The sequence below is a fragment of the Euprymna scolopes genome, chromosome 36, assembly GCF_053919585.1.
Source record: "Euprymna scolopes isolate OS-2025 chromosome 36, ASM5391958v1, whole genome shotgun sequence".
Lineage (NCBI taxonomy): Eukaryota > Metazoa > Mollusca > Cephalopoda > Sepiida > Sepiolidae > Euprymna > Euprymna scolopes.
Genome location: NC_136517.1, coordinates 48054961 through 48076132, shown reverse-complemented (window position 1 = coordinate 48076132; position 21172 = coordinate 48054961). Strand labels below are relative to the sequence as shown.

At 31.9% G+C, this 21172-nt stretch overlaps 1 protein-coding gene and 1 pseudogene across 1 annotated transcript in view; one reads left to right on the top strand and one right to left on the bottom strand.

Annotated features, from left to right (window-relative positions):
- Positions 1 to 7479: 7479 nt before the first annotated feature.
- LOC145260453 (proton-coupled folate transporter-like) overlaps positions 7480 to 21172 on the bottom strand; it is a 43768-nt gene continuing 30075 nt past the window's right edge. The window contains exons 4-6 of the mRNA XM_080118507.1: positions 16335 to 16418; positions 13013 to 13169; positions 7480 to 8774 (exon numbers count right to left, since the gene is read on the bottom strand). Of these exons, the coding sequence (XP_079974633.1) occupies positions 8720 to 8774; positions 13013 to 13169; positions 16335 to 16418 (296 nt within the window). The 3' untranslated portion in view covers positions 7480 to 8719. The remainder of the gene's footprint in view (positions 8775 to 13012; positions 13170 to 16334; positions 16419 to 21172) is intronic.
- LOC145260237 (uncharacterized) lies at positions 9471 to 20996 on the top strand (annotated as a pseudogene).

Sequence of the window (21172 nt, the reverse complement as noted above, 5' to 3'; positions counted from 1 at the left end):
ACGGACCACTAGAAGTTGGTCAACTGATCAGTTATCTTCGAGGGGGGCCCCCAAAAAACCTGTCATTATCTATATATATAAAAGACAAATGTTTGTTTGTAACGCTAAAACTTGAGATGAAAGATTCCTCTCCCCTAAGAATAAAACATATGTTCAATATCTGCTTTTGTTTTTTCATTGTTTATACGGTCCCGAGCAACGCCGGGTAGCCCTGCTAGTCTATATATATAAAAGCAAAAATGTGTGTATGTATGTTTGTGTGTCCGCTAAAAACTTTCGACAGACAGAACAAAAATTCACAAACTTGGTATCATATTGAAGCTCCATCCTTCGCCCGAAGAATATCGAAAAATTGGCAAAAAACGTTCATTTTTTCACCCTGAAATCGACAATTTTCTACAGGGTGGGGGTCAACAAAAACCGTCCTCTCATGACGACGGCCGGTTCTACGCATGCGTCAGATGACGTCATGACCTGATTTAGTTTAAATAGTTGAAAAATTGACTAAATTTCATGTACGTCGTGTTAGCGCGTTGGTTTATTATCTAAATGTTTTGGGTTCGAATCGTGGTGTGAGATTTAAAAAAAAATTTTTTTTTCGATTTTTTAAATTTAAATATTGAAACAGGGTTATTTAAGCCATTTTTCACGTAACGTTCGTTTTTCTGTTTTTTTTTTTTTTTACTTCGCTTATTCTTAGATTTTCATTAACACCTCCGACCGACCACACACACCCAAAAAAACCCCGGGTACCCACCGAGTTTTTAAATTTTAATATCGAAACAGGCCATTTTTCATGTGTTTCTTTTTTTTTGTTTTAACGTTCGTTTTTCTGTTTTCTTTTTTGTTTTTTCGATTTTTACATTTAACATCGTTCGTTTGCCTTACGTTAGTTTTTTTTGTGTTTTTTCGATGTTTTGATTATCCCCCCCCCTCCGGGTACCCCCCCCCGCTCGTTTTTCTTAGGTTTTCATTAACACCCCCACCCCCGCCCGACCACACACACACCGAAAAACACCTGGGAAACGCCGGGTACCCCTCGCTAGTATATATATAAAATCCCATAATTTTTTTCACTTACCTCAAAGTTGTAAATAAAATTCGACATAAAATCATTTATATTATGTTTAAAAAAATAAAATGAACAAGTTTTCTTGATTTTTTTTTCTCGGTAACATAATTATTTGAATTACAACAAAAAAAAAACGAATTCTAAAATATAATTATTTTTAAAAAGCTTTAAATGATATTAAATTCAAATATTACGCGATATAAAGTTTAAACCGATTTTTTTATATAACAGGTTTCCAATATTAAAAAAAATATATTCATATAATATAATATATGACTCTTGGGATAAAAAAAAATTGCAAAAGAAAAATCGATCAAAATTAATTCGTTTCGATTTGATTATTTAAAATGACAGAGGTTGAAATGAAAATTTGCGCTTTTTTTCCCAAAATATACGGGAGCCTGTAAGGACAAGCATTTGTAGATACATGTATCAACAGAACAGGTAAAAATTAATTTTATCGTCTGTCTAGTTTGTTATTAAAAATCTATTTGCTTTACAAAAGGTAAGTCATATTATTTTTTATACATTTTTATTGTTCATTTTTTTATTGTATATTTTATTTATTCAGAGATTTCTGATAAATTTATCGTTTAATGTATAAATTTTGAATTGTTTGCGAACTTTTTTCATATATCTTCAAATCATTACTATGGACTAGTTGTTTTTCGTAATATATGAGAAATTACTTTTTTGTGAACTTATGCACTTATTTTACCGTTCTAAAATAATAACGATAGTAAAATAACGTTATTTGTAAATAAATTTTATAGTGCTAATGCTCTTCCATAGAAATTACAACAAACACACGAACTGATGACATCGTGTTTTTTGTTTAGTTTGATGACGTAGTACACAACATTTTGGAGGTACCTAGGGATCAGTTTTTATTTATTTATTTATTTTTATATAAATTTTATTTATTTATTTTTTGCAAATGACCCCAAGTGTGACTGGAATGATCATAAAACCATAAGCAATCATTTTAAAAAGTTAATAGGACCCCCCCCCCCAAAAAAAAACGCCCAGAAAATACCCTAAAACACTAGAATAGCTCAGAAATTCGAGTCTTCTTTTACGTTAAATTTATATGGGAAACTCTAAATTCTAAAAGAATTAATGTTTTCCTTCCCGACAGGGTGTCCATGTGTAATTGCCCGAAAAAAAAAAAAAAAAAACTAAAATGGGTTTGTATTACTGTACACATAGATTCGAAAAAGTTGTCAAAAAACAAATATATAACAAATAAATGTTATCAAAGGCAAGATAAGTTACTTTTCTACCAAATTGGATATATTTTTTGTGTTTTTATTCAATGTAAAATGTTTATTCAGCTCGAAAAACATGCAGTGTTTACCGATGTATTGAAAAATTCAAAATGGCGCCCCACTCTCTCTTTAACACGGTAAGTTTAGGAAAAGGTGTTATAAATAATAAACTAGACAAAATACTATTAAAAAACCACCGAATATATATCAAGTTATGTCACGGTAACATATATTGAGCGAATTTCTAACAATATTTATGAGTTAGTTAATTAGTAAAAATTACAATTAAATTTACCAAAATGATCCAAGATGGTAAAACCAAAGTATATTATAAATATTAAAGAATTAGTATTTATAAATTAATCTCAACCAGATGTAAAAGCTCAATAAAACCAAATAGGAGATAAAGCTTATAATAAGAGCAAATAGTTAATAAAACATGTTAAAAAACACTTTGAAAAAGAGTTAAAAAGTTATTAAAAGAGTTACCGTCATTGGATAATTTACTTTTCACCAGACTATCCATTCACGTGAAATCACCTTTTTCTTCACCATATTCCCTCTGCTTCACTTTTTGTTATCAAGTAAGATCTTTGACTTACTTGCAGTTTCATCAAATACTTTTGTATGCAAAATCCGATCCCGCATTTTGCTACTTCCTACCCCCTGATGAGAAGGAAAGTATTTCTTTGAAACTGCGAATTAAGGACTATAAATATGTTTTAAACTCTTTTTTAAAGTGTTTTTTAACATGTTTTATTAACTATTTGCTCTTATATATATATATATATATATATATATATATATATATATATATATATATATATATATATATATATATATAACTACTTCATTTATTCACATCAAATTAATATACGAAAGTATAAATTTATACGTAAATTTTAAGTATTTACTTCAAAAGTGCTCAATACGTAGGTAGAGCTAGTTATTAAGTTATAAAATATATATGGTGATTAAGCTACACTGAATATTCCGTGTTTCATCCACTCTAGGACACTTCAGGCTTATCAGTGTACTCGACGTAAAAGGTAAAATATTTTTGAACGTTCCATGGGAACATCTATTAAAAAAAGAAAATGCCAACAATCCAACGAGCTGAATCGCCATCAATAAGCCAAGTAAGTGCTGTGACTGCTGTGACTGCTGTGCCTCCATGGTGAGACAAAGCATACATTTCCTGCCAATGGACCCGTGCAGCTGCAGCCCTGATCTCAAACAGGATCCCTGTTTGGGGAAATAATACTTTCCTATGTTTGCTATGCGGATATGAACATTCCCCCCAACTGCTATCAGCGCATAAGCCTGAAGAGTCCTAGAGTGGATGAAATGCGGAATATTCAGTGTAGCTTAATCGCCATATATATTTTATAACTTACTATATATCTATATATATAAAGATGTAACTCTTGGTTCGTTCGCAATTAATAGTCTAAAAAACCACTGGACGGATGGCTTCCACGTTTTGGTATAATATGTTTACTATATCCATGTGTGTTTTTATATATTTCTTTTTAATTATAACATTACACTTAATTTTTCTATGATAAATAGGTGGTTTTCTTTGAACCGATTGGCCATTTTTTTTATTTAGGGACAATTATTTATTACTGCTTCCTTTCACGTGACCAGTGTTTCCAATTTAGCGGTTTTCCTACTAGATCTGGTGATTTCGTTTGCAATCTAGAAAATCTGGAGATATTTGGCACCAACACACCCACAATTTTAGATTAAAAAATAAAGAAAAGCGCTTGAAAATACTTTCAAACATAAAATAAACTCATTCATGTAAGTAAAAAAAAAGTAGCATTTATTGGCTTTGGTAACAATTATTTATTGATTATTTGTTTTGTTTTTCACCTTTTTTCGGCTAACCATTCTTAAATCTTGCTATAAAATCGATTTTTACAAGTACATTTTAGGTGGGGGGCATTCCAACCTCTGAAGTTTAGTTTAAAATACGATCTAAGCAACCCCGCTTAATTTAGAAGTATTTAGTCGAAAATTGTAAAAAGCAAGAAACAACAGCAAAAAAAAAAAAAAAAAAATCTTATACCAATACAGTAGAATTTAATTATCTACCAACCTAAATACTTTTAACATGCTAAAACAAAGTTTTTTTGTTTTTTTATTTTTCTAACTTCAAAATATGTTGCACCATTATTGTGATGTTTGATTTGCAGTATATTTCAATTTAACTTTTATTATAAAAAGTTTGAGTTTATGATTTGTTTCTTGCAAAAAAAAAAAAAATACCCTCTCTGAAAAAACAGGTAAAACTAGCTGATAAAATATGTAAGCCTTCTGAGGAGCTAACCACTTCAATATAATTCCAGAAACATATAGTGAGAAAACACGGAACATTTCATATATTGAATATACTATATTTATAATTTTTTTATGGTAGGAAGTTAAAATATGGAGTTTTTTGGGGGGCGGGGGGTGAATTAGCGATTTTCTGGACATTTCCCTCTCCTGATCTCACGAGTTTTTTTAAATCTCAGTTGCCAACACTGCATCACGGAAAGGATATTTTGGTCTCAACACTACAGGCTTAATGTAAACAGAATGTGTTTACAATATCCGTAAATTTTCAATGGGTTTAATCACATGATTATTGATAATGTAACCATGTGATTGAAATTTAATTTAAATTAACCACACGTGGTCGCTTTCCTATCAAATATTCATCGAAAAATGGTAGGTACAGACAAAATGAATGCCGACGCTCAAAGTGTAAACATTTTGACCCCTCCCTTTACTTAAAAATTCACCAAAAATCAGGAAATTAACCCATTTTAATGAAAATTGCAGTATTTATCAAATAATGATCGCAGAATATAATGAACTAATTATTTTTACTTAACTCTTAGTGAAAATGTTTTATTTTATTTAAACAAAAAATACCTTTACTAAAGTTATGGTTTTCAGTAGTAAATAAAAAACGCAAGAATTTATTTTTGCTTTTTTATAGAAATAAAGCATCGTAATTTGTAACAATAAAAAATAATTTTTACAGGAACATTACGGAAAAATCCCTAAAGTCCGTATTAATGAATTCGATATAACTCGAAGAAAAATGAATTTCTCGCATTCTATTCAGGAAATTAAAGATTCGATTAGATTCCTATTTCAGTCACCTAAATTATTTAGGGTGAAATGAGTTTAGGAATTTATAACCAAACCTAAATATTTTTTTTTTGTTTAAAAAAAAAATAGTATTAGTACAGTAAGTTAAGTAAAATTTGCATAGAATGCGCTGCTTTACAGTTGTTGTAAAAACGGAACGGAAATTTGAATTTCGTTCCCTTTTAAATTCGGTACATTTTTACATTACGTCCAACTCATTGTTCACATTCGACACGTCAACTTTTATAGCTTTTCGGGTATGCTGGCGAGGTTAGGAGTGTCTATTCCGAAAGCCGTTCTTAACATGGGTAGATTGATAGGTGTGTCAGAAATTTCGTGAAAAATAGTGAATAATTCCACCCCGTCTTTCCAAGCTTATAACTCCTCGAAAAATGTAATTCAAACCCTAATTTTTATTTTCAATTAAAGAAGCAAGGACCAAGGTTTCATTAAAAAAAACAAAAAACAACGTGTTTTTTTTTTAAAAACGTTTTAACTTCGGACTTTGCAGGTAAATTTCTAAAAAACACTACTTTTTTGTTTTAAACTTGAATATATTATTTATTGACCTTTTCTCTTCAATTTGTAATATATAACACTTTGGTGAGTAAATTATTTACTTTTTAATAGACATTTCAAAATGGGAGGCGTGAATTATTCAATCCCCTGTCTTTCCAAGCTTATAACTACTCGAAAAATGTAATTCAAGCCCTATTTTTTTTCAATTAAAGGAGCAAGGACCAAGATTTCATAAAAAAAAACAAAAGAAAAAAAAAACAACGTGGTTTAAAAAAAAGGTTTTAAACTTCGAACTTTACAGGTAAATTTCTAAAAAACACTACTTTTTTTAAATTTTAAATTTGAATATATTTTTTATTGACCTTTTCTCTTCAATTTGTGATATGTAAAACTTTGGTGAGTAAATTAATTATTTACTTTTTAATAGACACTTGAAAATGGGGGGGAGCGTGAATTTAAATTGGAAAGAGCATAAAATTTCACATTAACTCTGAAAATATCGTAAAAATAGAATCAATAGAAAAATTTTGATAGATTTTTAAATTTTAAAAATTGAAAAATATTGAGTTTGTAAAATTCATTACTGTTTTTTAAAAAATAAAAAAAATATTTCTATTACTTTTAAAACAACTGTAATAGTTTATTTTGGAAGTATAATCCATAAAGAAAATAAGTAACCCACTTTTAAAAGAGAAATTACGAGTTTTTTATATTTTATTTGCAGTTTCGTGATAGGGGTGTCAAAAATTCCTACAAAAATTCTGATACATCTACTAGATTGGAGTGTTTATTCGTTGTAAACGTACCCGACAACCTATAAATGTCGACATTTCCAATGTGAATGGTAAGCTGGACTTATGTAAAAAATAACAAAAGATACACCAAACTGACTTTTTCGTTTAAAAATAGAATTATTTCCCTTTCGTTATTAACTTTTTTTTTTTTTTTTTTTTTTTTTTTAAATATTTTGTGTTTTATATACATAAAGTACAATTGTTGAATGTTACTGTTTTTATTATATTCGTTTGGGGGGCACAATTAAAAAATTAAGAAAGATTAAAACGAAGCGAAATTTAAGTTTCCGTTCCATTTTTACAACAACCGTAAAACAGCGCATATTCAGCAAGTTTTATCGTAATAAGCATAATGTTGAAACACTAAATCAACATTTTATTTATTTTTTTGCATAATTAATGATGGAAGTATTTTTCTGTTTATTTTCTGAACATCTGTTAAAAAAAAATAATTTGTACATTCTCTTGAAAAAAGAATCAAACTTTTCTCTACTTTCACATAACTATTTACGGTGTTCATGTAAAGCATTCATCTGTTCTTTTTATAATAAAAATTCCGTTTTCAAAGAGAAACGTTTACTGCCAAATTTCTTTAAAAAAAAAAAGTGCAAGTTTTCCTGAAAAAAAAACTTTCACCTAACAATTTATGGTAAAAAATTAATCTTTTTTTGGGGGGAAAAATAACAACATTTATTGATTAAAAAAAATTGCAAAAAAATAATAAAAGTAAATGAACGAACAAAATGCAATTTTTCTTGAGGAATGTGTTCCATTTTAACAAACTGAGCCACAGCAACGCGTGGCCGGGTACAGCTAGTATATATATATATATATTGGGTCTATCTTTTTTTTTTTAATTTTTGGAATCTAATTTTTTCGATAATTGCCTTTTAGAATGTTTGTGTTTTATTTATTTCATTTTTTGTTGTTTTGCTTTTTCATTGAATTAATTTCTGTTTATTATCAGATGCTTGAAAAATGTTAGAAGTTTCGAGAAATGAACATTTCCGACACTTTCTTCGTCTTTCCTAAGAAGGTGAATACATTATTTATTAATTATTTGTTGCATTTTTAGTAAATCTTAGAAATTTAAAATAATGAGAAGACGATCATAACTTTTTGCCACACACACACACACACACACACACACACACACACACACACACACACACACACACACACACACACACATATATATTAATTTTCTTATTTTGTTATTTTTGGAATCCTTTGGGATGAAGCTTCATAATCTGTGCATTCATTCTTCTTGCGAACTGTTATCCTCATCTTCATAGTTGTTGTTGCTTCACCACGTTTCGGCCAACTCATCCTCCGGCCTTCTTCAGGTGGTTAACTACAATGGGATAAGAATACTGAGTCTTGTAACTGTATTCCCAGTAATTACTGTCTTCCACAGTTGTTGTTGTTGTCTCACCACGTTTTGGCCAACTAATCCTCTAGCCTGCTTGGGTAGGATTGAAACCGCTATTTTCAGACAATAATCACCTGGAACCGTAAAGATTTAATGTCTCTATCCGCTACACCACGAGGCTCATGGCACAGTGGATAGAGTTGGCTGAAACAACAACTATGAAGATGAGGATAATAGTCCGCATAAAAAAAAAAAAAAAATGAATGCATTAATTTTCTTAGTGGGTTTTTTTTTAGCCAAGGATGGGGCATCCTTCTGGATGCCAGACATTCACCTGCTATAGCACACATTTTAACTGAGAGATCTTTTTTTAAGGTTCTAACTGTCCCTTTCAGTGCCATTGTTTGTATCTCTCTTGCACTTGGTACGCCGAGTATATTTACAAGGTAAGTTTTGAAATTTTTTTTTCATGAGTCCATTTGTTCCTATAATTACTGGAATGATGGAGATTTTTCGAAGATTCCAGTTTCTTTTCACGTTGTGCATGTTACTTGGTGTTTTTTGAAATTTGGACTGTTTTCCGACTGGAAAATATAATGTATCTAAAAAACAAAAAATAACAAAAAAAAAAAAAGAACAAAGGAATATATTTAATAATAATGATAATAATGATAATGATGATAATAATGATGATGATAATAATAATAATAATAATAATAATAATGGCGTTAATAATAATAATAGTAATAATAACGATAATAATCTTAATAATGCAAAATAACATTGCTGTACACTCTTTAACCCTTACTGTACACTCTTTAACCCTTATCATTGAGTGTCTGAATACCCTATATAAAAATTTTCAAATCTGTGGTGATGCCTATGTAAAAAAAAAAAACAAAAAAAAAAAACAAATACCACAGAACTTGTCAGCGAAATGAAAGGAATATTGATCATAAAGGAAATTACAGTAATGCCAATAATTGTATGAACACTAGAACCCACTTCCTCCAAAAAAAAAAAAAGAACAGGAAAAAAAGGTAAAAGTAAATATGAATTAATGAGAGGTTCAACACCATACATCTTACAGCACTGAAGTTTAACTTTAATACGAGCAGACATTTCGCTGCTCAACTCCCCAAATCTCCTATTAGACACGATCCCAAATAGTAGCCCCTTACGTTCTGAGTTGTAATATTGTTGAAAGTCCGATAACTCTTGTATCTCTATTATATACTCAAAGTCGTATACTGATGAGCCAGGAATGGTATGTCATAAAAATACTGGAAAGGTTCGATATGACCAATTGCAAACCCAGGACAACTCCATGTGAACTAAAGTGTGATCTAACCGAAAATGACTCTGACCTCATCGACCCCAGAAAATACCGTGAAGTCGTCGGCAGCCTAATCTATCTGATGATCTGTACCAGACCAGATATAAGCTATATCGTCGGCAAGTTGTCCCAACACTTATCAAAACCGCATGAGCAGCATTGGACAGCAGCCAAACATGTACTGAGGAACATAAAAGGTACTATGCAACACCAACTATGCTATACAAAATCAAATGATCAACTCCAGTTATTCACATACAGCGATGCTGATTGGGCATCAAACCAATACGACAGACACAGTATATCTGGATACTGTGTCAGCTTAACAAAAGGCGGTCCACCCATTTCCTGGAAGTCGAAAAGACAACCCACGGTAGCGTTATCCACATGCAAAGTTGAATATGTGACTTTAGCAAAAACAACCCAAGAAGGTATGTACCTCACACAATTACTAAAAGAAATGGACTGGTACAAGGAATACACACCCATTAAAATATTTGAGGACAGTCAAAGCGCTATAGCACTTTCAACAAAGATGCAAACACATAGACATAAAATATCATTTCATCAGGGACGCTTTGAACAACGGCAACATAAAAATTATCTATTGTCCCACAACAGACATGCTCGCAGACATCATGGCCAAACCCCCAACCCGAGCAAAACTAGAAAAATTCAAACCACTTTTATTCGGACTTTAAATTTGTCTTTTTGCTGATATGATGCTCTTATATATATATGCATATTCTTTTTTTATAAACACCAAAAATTTTTTTAAAAAATACTCTCACACTCTAAGAGAAAGTGGGGGGTTGAAAGTCCGATAACTCTTGTATCTCTATTACCTCTTTTTTCCTGTACATATCCCATAATCCCTTTTTTGTTCTTTCCCTTAATAAAAAGTTCTTCTCATCAGTCAACACGTGTGTCTATTTTCCTCCTTTGAATTCCTGTTCATTATTATCTCTATTCCACTAAAATGCACCACTCAACAAATATGCTTTAAAAAAAAAAAATGAATGTTTTAATCTACAAGTGAAAACAAAACGCTTATGCAAAAATTAGCCAATCAGTGTACTCGACGTAAAAGGTAAAATATTTCCGAACGTTCCATGGGAACATCTATTTAAAAAAACAAAAAATGCCAACAATCCAACGAGCTGAATCAGATCAATAAGCGAATTAAGTGCTGTGCCTCCATGGTGAGACAAAGCATACATTTCCCGCCAATGGATCCGTGCAGCTGCCCCCCCCCTGATCTCAAACAGGATCTCTGTTTGGGGAAATAGTACTTTCCTATGTTTTCCATATGAACATTTCCCCCAACTGCAATTAGCTCTCAAGCAACACTTTTATTTTACTAACGAATCATACATTATACAACGGCTAAAACCTACTCAATCAAAGTCGCCTTCAAGAGATTGTCATCAATCATGTCCAACAGAAACATTAAAATAGACACCAAATTCAGAATACTCCGAAGGTATATATGATATGGTTGTGAGTGCTGGACAATCACCAACAGCACGAGGAAGAAACTAGAGGCTTGGTTCCTACTTTGAAGATATCCTGAACAGAAAAGAAAACAAACCAAGAAGTATTAGAAATGGCAAAGATAGAAATGTCTCTAATAAGAACAGCATGAAAAAGACAAATGAGATTCATGGGCCGTGTCTACAGAAAAAGCGAAATAGAACAGATTTGCTTGACAGGAAAGATTGTTAGCAGAATAAACAAAGGACGACAGTGAGAAACAAACGTTGATAGTCTGAATACCTGGGAAACATAAAGAATGATGAGCAATAATGAATTCATGAATGCCGAGAGAGAGAGAGAGAGAGAGAGAGAGAGAGATGGAGAGAGAGAGAGAGAGAGAGAGAGAGAGAGAGAGATGGAGAGAGATGGAGAGCCATAGCCGTCAATGCCTGTATCAGACAGGACATTACTTGATGATGATGAAATGATAAAAAGATAAAGAAAGGATAAAGTTAAATAAATGGATAGACTGTCAGTTGAATGATAGCGAATATTATGAGAGGATTGAAAATAATCAATGAAATGAAAGCAAAAAATTGATTACTCGACTAGCTACAACCGATTTTTATTATTACTCTGAACAAGCACCAACAGTATTATTATTATTTTTTTTTTAAATTTATTTATTTATTTATTTATTTAAAAAAAATTATTTATTTATTTTTGTTTATTTATTTATTTTTTTTAATTTTTGGAATCTTTTGAGATGAGGTTTCATAATTTGTGCATTTATTTGTTTTTGCAGATTGTTATCCTCATCTTCATATGTAACGTAGCCATTACACTTTAACCGTGTCGCTACATATCAAACCTCGGACCCGCATGTTGTCTAAGATTTCTCCGCAAAGGAACACAACAAAAAAAGAAGGAAAGAAAAAAAAATCCGACTCCGCATTTTTTTTTTTCAAATGAAAGGCATTTATTCGTGGTTCTTCCAACAATAACGCATTTCATTATTGTTGTGGTAGGATCCACCTAATTAGCATATGTGGAGTGTCAACCATATAAATATGGTTGGTACTGTAAAGACAAGAGAGACCCAATGAGAGACAACGAGATCGGTAGTCGACGACCACCCAGCCGACACCTTCTCCAGGGACGGTCTCCCCATGACTATATCAATGGACTCTATGTAAATATTGTATATACTTTCTTGCTTTCAATATGTCTGTTTTTTTCTACTTTTGTGTTGTAGTTATTTATTTCCATGTGTTCCGTCGAGTTTCAACAATTACCTTTCAAAAGTTTTTCCGCACACGCACGTGCTTTACAACGCTCAGCCATATACCGTATGCTTTTTTATGAAGTCTCTCTCCTCACCACTTCACGCCAGCCATAGCCAGCGCTTTGTCGCCCTCGACTTCACACGTTCATCTTCACATTTTGCTTCTCTCTTTGACCACGTGGTGTATTTCTCTCTCTTTTATTTTGTCACGTAAGCTCGCACACACTTGCTAATTTGCATATCACTAAAATGACTGATGCCGCTAATATTTTTGCTAGTCAGCTATTCTACGGTTGCTGATTTTCTCACATTCGCGCGCCATACATGCAATATTACACATAGTTGTCGCTGTTTCACCATATTTCGACCAACTCATTCTCTGCCCTTTGGAGCCTGTGGCACAGGAGATAGAGGCGTTGAGTCTTCATGGTTCCGGGATAGCATTGCCTGATCTCAATCTCATCCAAACAGGCTAGAAGATTAGTTGATGAGACGGCAACTATAGAAGGCAGTAATTACTGGCGATAAGTTACAAGACTCAGCACTCCTATCATGTCATGGTTTATAACCTGAAGAAGGCCAGAGGATGAGTTGGCTGAAACGTGGTGAAACAACAACTATGAAGATGAGGATAATAGTCTGCAAAAAAAAAAAAAAAAAAAAATGAATGCACAAAGCACCATACAGTTGCTAACATACTGACAGAAAGATAAATAATATTGAGAGAAAAAAATGTTACTTACGCTAAAACGAATCCCGCTAGCAGAATCATGGATGCAATGAATAAAAAGACGGTTCCATGAACGGTTGCAACTGTTTCCATGTAGATAGTATTAAATGCGGTGCTAAATATAATATTAGCCCCCCATTCAACGCAGGACACGCAAGCAAATAATGCGCCTACAAATTAAAATGAAAAATTAACAAAAAATAAAATATCAAAACACAGGCATATTAGCAATTGTATGAATAAAATAACATTATTCAAATATAGATTTTTCATATTGCTCTAGCCGTGCCTGCTGGACGTTGCCCGGATTTGTTTTTACTTTCAGGTTTTTTGCTTCTTTTTTTTTTTTTGTGAAATTTTCAAAATTTTGTTTTTCAAAATCGTTTTTTAAATTATCTTTTTTTTTTTTTTCTTCCAAAATATTATTTTTTCCGAAATATTATTTTTTTCAAAATATTTTTTTCCTAAATATTTTTTTTCCAAAATATATATTTTTTAAACATTATTTTTTTTCAAAATACTTTTTCCAAAGTATTTTTTTTTTTCAAAAATTACTTTTGTTCAAAATATGTATTTTTAAATATACTTTTTTTCAAAAGTACAATTTTAAAAATAATATATTACATTTTTAAACGTAATTATTACACTGTTGTTTAAAACAGTGTAATATATTACATATGAATGATTCCCACGTGGAATTTCCACAGGTTTCGCTAGTAGTAAATTGAACAAATTGTTATAAAGCTATAATTGTTTTTTGTTTAGCTAATGTTGTTTTAATCCATATGTATAAAGTTTAAAGATATAAATATAAGTCATCTCCCTTAGGTATTAAGTTTTTTTCTTTTCCCATATCTTTGTGACTTACGCATTATTATTTAAATGTAAAAAATTAAACTAAAGTTACATTAATGAATCTCTAGCTATGCCGAGTAAGTACAACTAGCAATATATATAAATTATTATTAACTAGCTGTATTTACCTGGTGTTGCCCGGGGGAGATTTTTTTTTTTTTTACTTTATTTTATTTGTTTTGTTTCTGTTTCCTATTTCCTTTTTTTTTTCTTTTCTTTTTTTTAATTATGTCGTTTTTCTGGGGAAGTGGAGGGCAAAATATTATTTTTTGGCTATTGAATATTAAATTTATTTATTACAGTATTTTGTTATTAAATTATTATTTGAATCCAATTGTTTATCAACACAAAACTATTTGTTATTAAAGTGTGTGTCCATTTTTTTGAGACGCCCTGTATTTGTTGTTGTTAAAGGTGTTGATGTTGTCTTCTTACTGGATGTCGTCCAAAACTTTTAATGTTTTAATGCATTAGGATTTCCTAAGAATGTTAAAGCCAGTTTAAATTACTTTTTATTCAACAGTTTAAATGTTTGCAAATTGCTTGTCACAAACAAATTAAACCTTTTTTTTTTTAATAATAAAAAAATATTAAAATAGCTAACTATTCCAAAAAAAAAAAAAGATAATAATAATAATAATAATAATAATAATAATAATAATAATAATAATAATAATAATAATAATAATAATAATAATAATAAAAATAATATTATTTGGTTTACCTCGTTCGCTTTCATTTACTTCATGGGACATTATGCTTTTAATTGTTGGATTGACAATTGGGAATAAGAAAAAATACAAATGCATTGATTCTATTAATTTACACTGTTGCAATTTTTTTGTGTTAATATTGCTTTATGTAAACAAATAACTCCTTTCCACCTCGAACAAGGCGTATTGTCACTTGAAATGTATTTGGGATTGTGACCAACAAGATGCTGTGGGGACTTGAACAGTGAGATGTCTGTTAACATTTAAATTTCGGCAGGTTAGTACAGTTAAGAAAATAGAAAACAGGGAGAGAATTCCTAAGTTTAGCAATCTGAGGGAAGAAATTATTAGAGTAGAAGGTTTGTCGGCATCTTAAGGACCTCGATAGTAAATAGGGTGAGATTTTGCTGCTTGCCGGATTAGTCGGGAGTATGTATGGGAGTTCATCAGAGCACATTCCATTAAAGTACTTGTACAACAGACACAGGGATGTGACGTTGCGGCGATGGGACAGATATCAGAGTTTGGCTGATAGTATAGAACCTATTAGATTTGAGGCTCTTGTTTTGGACCCAGCCTGAGAGTGGGACAAAAAATATTAATATTAAACAACAGATTTTCAACAAAAAAGAAAAAACTGAGACCGTGATTGATCTTCAATCACTATCCAGTGATTCTGATTTTCTGGTAAATTCTATGTTGAAATATAACATAAGTGTTTAAAATATAATTGAATAAATTGAAATATAACATAATTGTTTAAAATATAATTGAATATATTGAAATTGAAATATAACATAAGTCTTTAAAATATAATTGAATATATTGAAATTGAAATATAACATAAGTGTTTAAAATATAATTGAATATATTGAAATTGAAATATAATATAAGTGTTTAAAATATAATTGAATATATTGAAATTGAAATATAACATAAGTGTTTAAAATATAATTGAATATATTGAAATTGAAATATAATATAAGTGTTTAAAATATAATTGAATATATTCAAATTGAAATATAATATAAGTGTTGAAAATATAATTGAATATATTGAAATTGAAATATAACATAAGTGTTTAAAATATAATTGAATATATTGAAATTGAAATATAAGTGTTTAAAATATGAATTCATACAAATGAATTGACAAAAAAATTGCTACTAAATTCGTTTCAGAAATTAATAATTGACAGGAAGAGAACTTCTGACTGAGAGGCGGGAAAAATTGCCCGTTTTATGCTAAAAATAAAAGAATTATCTAGTTTAATATTCATTTTTTTTTTCAGACTGTTATCCTCATCTTCATTGTTGTTTCACCACGTTTCGGCCAACTCATCCTCTGGCCTTCTTCAGCAACGGGATACGAATGCTGAGTCTTGTAACTGTATCCCCAGTAATTACTGCCTTCCACAGTTGTTGTTGTCTCACTACTCTGGCCTGTTTTGGGTAAGAATGAAACTGCTATCTTCAGACAATGCTCATCTGGAACCGTAGAGACTCAACGCCTCTATCCACTGCGCCAAGCAGGCCAGAGGATTAGTTGGCCAAAACATGGTGACATAACTATGGAAGGCAGTAATTACTGAGGATACAGTTACAATACTCAGCATTCTTATCCCGTTGCAATTACTTGAGGCAGGCCAACGAACGAGTTAGCTAAAACATGGTGAAACAACTATGAAGATGAGGATAACATTATGAAGCTTTATCTTAAAGGATTAAAAAAAAAAAGAAAATAAATAAATAATATTATTTGGTTTACCTCGTTCGTTTTCATTTACTTCATGGGACATTATGCTTTTAATTGTTGGATTGACAATTGGGAATAAGAATCCAATCCCGACTGCTGCAAGAAAAGAAAATGAGAAAAACAGTCAGAAATTTATTTGATAAGTTGGAAAGATTTTCTGATAGAACATATTGCTTACGCTTTTCCACTTTTGTAAAAAGAAAAAAATCCGATTCAAAGGGATTTTGCCTCTTCTCTTTGATTTTCGCCCAAAACAAATGCAGTATTAATTCTATCTTTAGAATATGTATGGTTTTATGGGTTTATTTTTTATTATTTCTAAAAAGTCAGGCCTCTCAGCCCCCCTCCCTCTCTCAAAAATAAAATAAAAGATGCTCATTTTGTGTGGCAATTTTTCTTCGAGATAGAACTACAACACCTATTTTTCTTTTTAGGTAAAAAGTTATAATGCCACCAATAACAACCCATATGCAGCAGTGCATGTCAAATATGCACAGAAATTAAGATCTACTATGAATATTCCTGGGATTTACACTGCATGCAATTCACCAGATTGGAAAATGACAATTTTTACCAGGTTTGAATTTCTGGCTAAAATTTGATGAGAATAAGCCTATTTCTTAGTTTGTAGGGGAAAACAGTGAGCAGGAAGAGAGTTTCACAACCTTGCAGTTGCTGGAAAGAAGCTATTAGAATAAGAAGTTGTATTGCAATGAGATATTAAGACTGTGAATTCGTGGAGACCACTAGACTACGAATAAAACGAGCTGAAAAAAAATCCTTCCTTTTAGTTGTAGGACTACAATCTATTCATTTGAAGGCCATTTGAAAAGATTAAGAATCATTTTATTTATTTTTTTTATAGTAAATGAGACTTTAAATCAAGAAAGGGTCAAAAGTTGAAGCTGTATACAACCGAAAGATCAGACAATTCTGAAGAACACATGCCATAATAGTATTTATAAAAAAAGACTGAGACTAGCAGCATCACGTATTTGAGAGAAAGGTTACAGTGAAGAAGAAAGGATGGGGCCAATCAAATTACAAATACATTTCTGCATCCAATCAAAACCTTCAAATGGGACAAAGATTTACCAGACCAAATATGACAGCAGTACTCCATACATGACCTGATAGTAGATTTGTAGAGATAGAGAATAGCCTCAAGTGTGAGAAAGCGTTTAGAGATAGAGAGGATCAATGTTATGAGAAGCAGAAAGAGCAATGGATTTAATATAATAACCCCAAAAAAGATTTGAAGGAAAGAAAGACGAAGAAGTTTTAGTTGATTTCTCATCAAGAGCAGAGCCACCCATAAGAATCTCAGAAAGAAAAGAGACACGCCTATGATTGGAAAACAAGAGCTGAGTCTTAACAGGATTAAACAAAACAAGCCATTTCTTACCTCAATCCATAACTGAACCCAGGTCAACTTGTAGATCAGCTGCATATTTCAACTATCTTTTTCAAGGCCATAAAAAATGCCTCCTAAGAAGAAAAAACATACTAGTCACCCGAAAGGCTCCCTGATGACTGAATACAGCAATCTCGATCAGAACAAGAAATGATCGCAATCACTCTGTAGCTGTTAGAATCTACTTTAAAGGGTTTCTGCACATGCCTCTTTGCATGTACACTCACCTGAATTAACTGGCATGAATAAAAACATTCTAAGCCAATCAGATGCATTTCTCTGATTTTATAAAATTGCAGTTTTGATCCACCTAAATGCATAAAAAGCTCAGATTTTTATTCAATAAACAGTTGAGTCAAAATCCACAACAGAGCTAACATCTCCTTTGCCCCAGCTTCCTTCGCCCATCTGTCGGGCTTAGGGGTTGCTACCTCAACTCACATATACACACAATCATTAGCATGTGCATGCTGACACTAACACACACACGTACACACAATTCATTAACAGTTTCTCATTATCGTCTGCTCATCAAAAACAAATGTATAAACTTATTCATTTTAAATACTCCTAAACTTCTCTCACTGAACTTTATTTCTACAATAAAAACAAATGATTATTGACTCTTATTAATAACTTTTAATCAAATATAATTTGCATAATTGAGAGGAGAATGTTTTATTATGATTTTTCAGACCTGTGGATAATTCACGGTTCTTCAATCTCTTAACCAAAGAATACTCTTTGTTCTGCAAGGATTCTTAAAATATGAACACATATTCCATGTTTTAACATGGCAATATCACAAACTTATCTAAAGCCACCAGCTGCAGTCAAGCATCTGCCCAAACTATCCTTGCTGCAATTGAAGTTGGGTTTGTGGTGAAAATCTTGACTTGCAACATGAAGTGTGACGTCATCAAAGCAACATCATAACCAGATGCAATAGCATGCTATGTATTGAACCCTGAAAACTCCACAGCTGTTTTATGACGAAAGGTAGTATCAGTGCGATATAGTGTTTGATTTCCAAAGTAACTTATTCTGGATTCTAAAGTGAACATTACACAAAGATTCAAAGATGTAAATCCTGGTTGTCCTTTCAGTGTTGGTGTAATATGTAGAGAATTTCCTCAAAATCGTGTCCCAACAAATAAACGAGAGAGAGAGAGAGAGAGAGAGAGAGAGAGAGAGAGAGAGAGAGAGAGAGAGAGAGAGAGAGAGACTTGCCCAATACATGCAACTGTTCCAAGATTGGTGAGGTGTCTTCACCAAAGCAAAGTGTGAAGGGAAATTCCTATGTCTTGCAAGCAACGAAAAACAGAAAAAGGGTTGGACTACATTGTAGAGATCTCTAGTTTCCAGAAAGCTTTCTACTCTAATCCTTTCCTCCTTAAAACTACTAGAATTGGAATTCACTTCCGGTTTCCTGCTTCTCTGACTGTACTTACATGCAGAGGTTTAAGTGTAATGTGAACAGACATCTTACTGCTCAACTCCTTACAGTCCCTGTAGATATGGCTCTAAATAGTAGCCCCTTACAACCAAGTGGCACTGTCTTGTTTGAGGTGAACGAGAGTAAAAAACAAAAAAAAAAAAAAAAAAAAACTGTAGCTTAAAATATATAGAATATATGTTAGTAGTATGTAACGGAAACTGTTGGACGAAAAAAAAAAAGTTTTTTTTTTTTATAACAAAAATGAAAGTATTTATTCAATTATCATTGTTGTTTAGGTGGAAGAAAGTTGAACAGTGTTCAAGTGAAGAAAGAGAGAACAGAAAGTTATTTGGTCCCCAGAAAATCTGTCATCAGTTATCTTAAGGTGAAGATAGTTCAAGCTTGAATGCCCAGTCGACAGGGAGAAGAGAGAGAGAGAGAGAGAGAGAGAGAGAGAGAGAGAGAGAGAGAGAGCAAGAAGACGTCTTTTACTGTTGCTTCCCGGGTTCTCTCTGTTGACCGATCGTAATTTCCAACGAGGCATATGTAGTTCTTCAATGCACTCTGCTGAGCATAGATCAACGCTCATCTTGACTATTTTGAACAACTGAGCCCAGATTAGCATAATCACATTGACACACCGGTTCTTGTTAGATCATTCAAATTAAACTACATTGAACCCGACCATTTGGAAATACTAAATACACTGTATGCATCTAAAAAAGAAAAGAATTCTATCAATAAAGTGATGCATCAACCGTTAAAGAAAAAAGTGAACAATATGGCGACTATGAAGAAAACTCTAAATGACGATTTTTGCTACTCCTCATACAAGAGTCATAAGGATCGACAACTCACCAGCAAGGTTCAAGAGAGCCGCCTTATGAAAGCCAAGAAACTCATCAACAAGGTCAAACATCCAGTTGAACCGGAATAAAAAAAATGGCTATGTTGAGTCTGCGCAGAGTTCTGCATGTCTTGAAAGCAATGCTCTCTCAAACAATGATAAGTACATATGTATAATACTTCAGAGAGATAAACTCCCTTCCTTGCACAGTTCCTGGTCACCATTGAGCAAGGTGTAGCACCTGTTAACCTCCCTTTGATATTCTGGAGGTTTACCATACAAGGAGTAGATGGAATTTCTTCAACCACGATGATAACAATACACCTAAGAAAGTAGGGGACTCTGTTGAAAAAACAAACTGAACAGAAGGAACCCGTTGGCCCTGTATGATAATCTTCTAATGATGGTGTCACAAACAAAACAGCTGCTTCCATTTGTCATGAGCCAGTATGGAAGTAGTAAGGCTAAAAAAAACTGTCATGAGGCGGATCATTTTAGTGCTCCATTTAGTTTAATCAGGGATAGTAAAACATAATACAAAAGCTGAGATCTAAAAAAAAAAAAAAATCTGTTTTCCTGCTGTAGTTCTCCGAATAACTACTTTGAAATACTTGAATTTAATAGCTTTTTTTTTTCATAAGTTTTAATTATAACAACTTTTCACTAAAATAGTTATCAGGAAAATAAAAAAGTTGAGATCTGAGTGTAAAGGGAGGTATTAATGTTTACTGGCCAGAATTTATCCATGTAACACTTATCATTGGTTAGTTTGTGCCCTTGAAGTCGTATGTTTTAGCTCCTTACATTAAGTGGCTTCATGCCTTGGCTGAAGCGATTTTCAATAAAATTAAAAAAAAAAAAAAAATGATGCAACACTTAAGTTAATTTATCCTTCGGGGAAAACCCTTCTATACTAAGGCTTTTTAAAATTTTTATTTTTGCCTACTTTCAGGCTGCCTCTTGAATTTTACCTGATTTATTTTCTTTTTGAAAGACATTTTCTTTTGATCTTCTTTTGCTGCAAACACTGCATTAACTATTATATTATTCTTTAGAAGAACCTCAAAGGGGGAAAAAAATGATATCTGTAGCAGTCATTAATAAAATAAAGAGTTGTTTTCTCTCATAAATCAATATCCCTGTTAGGTGAT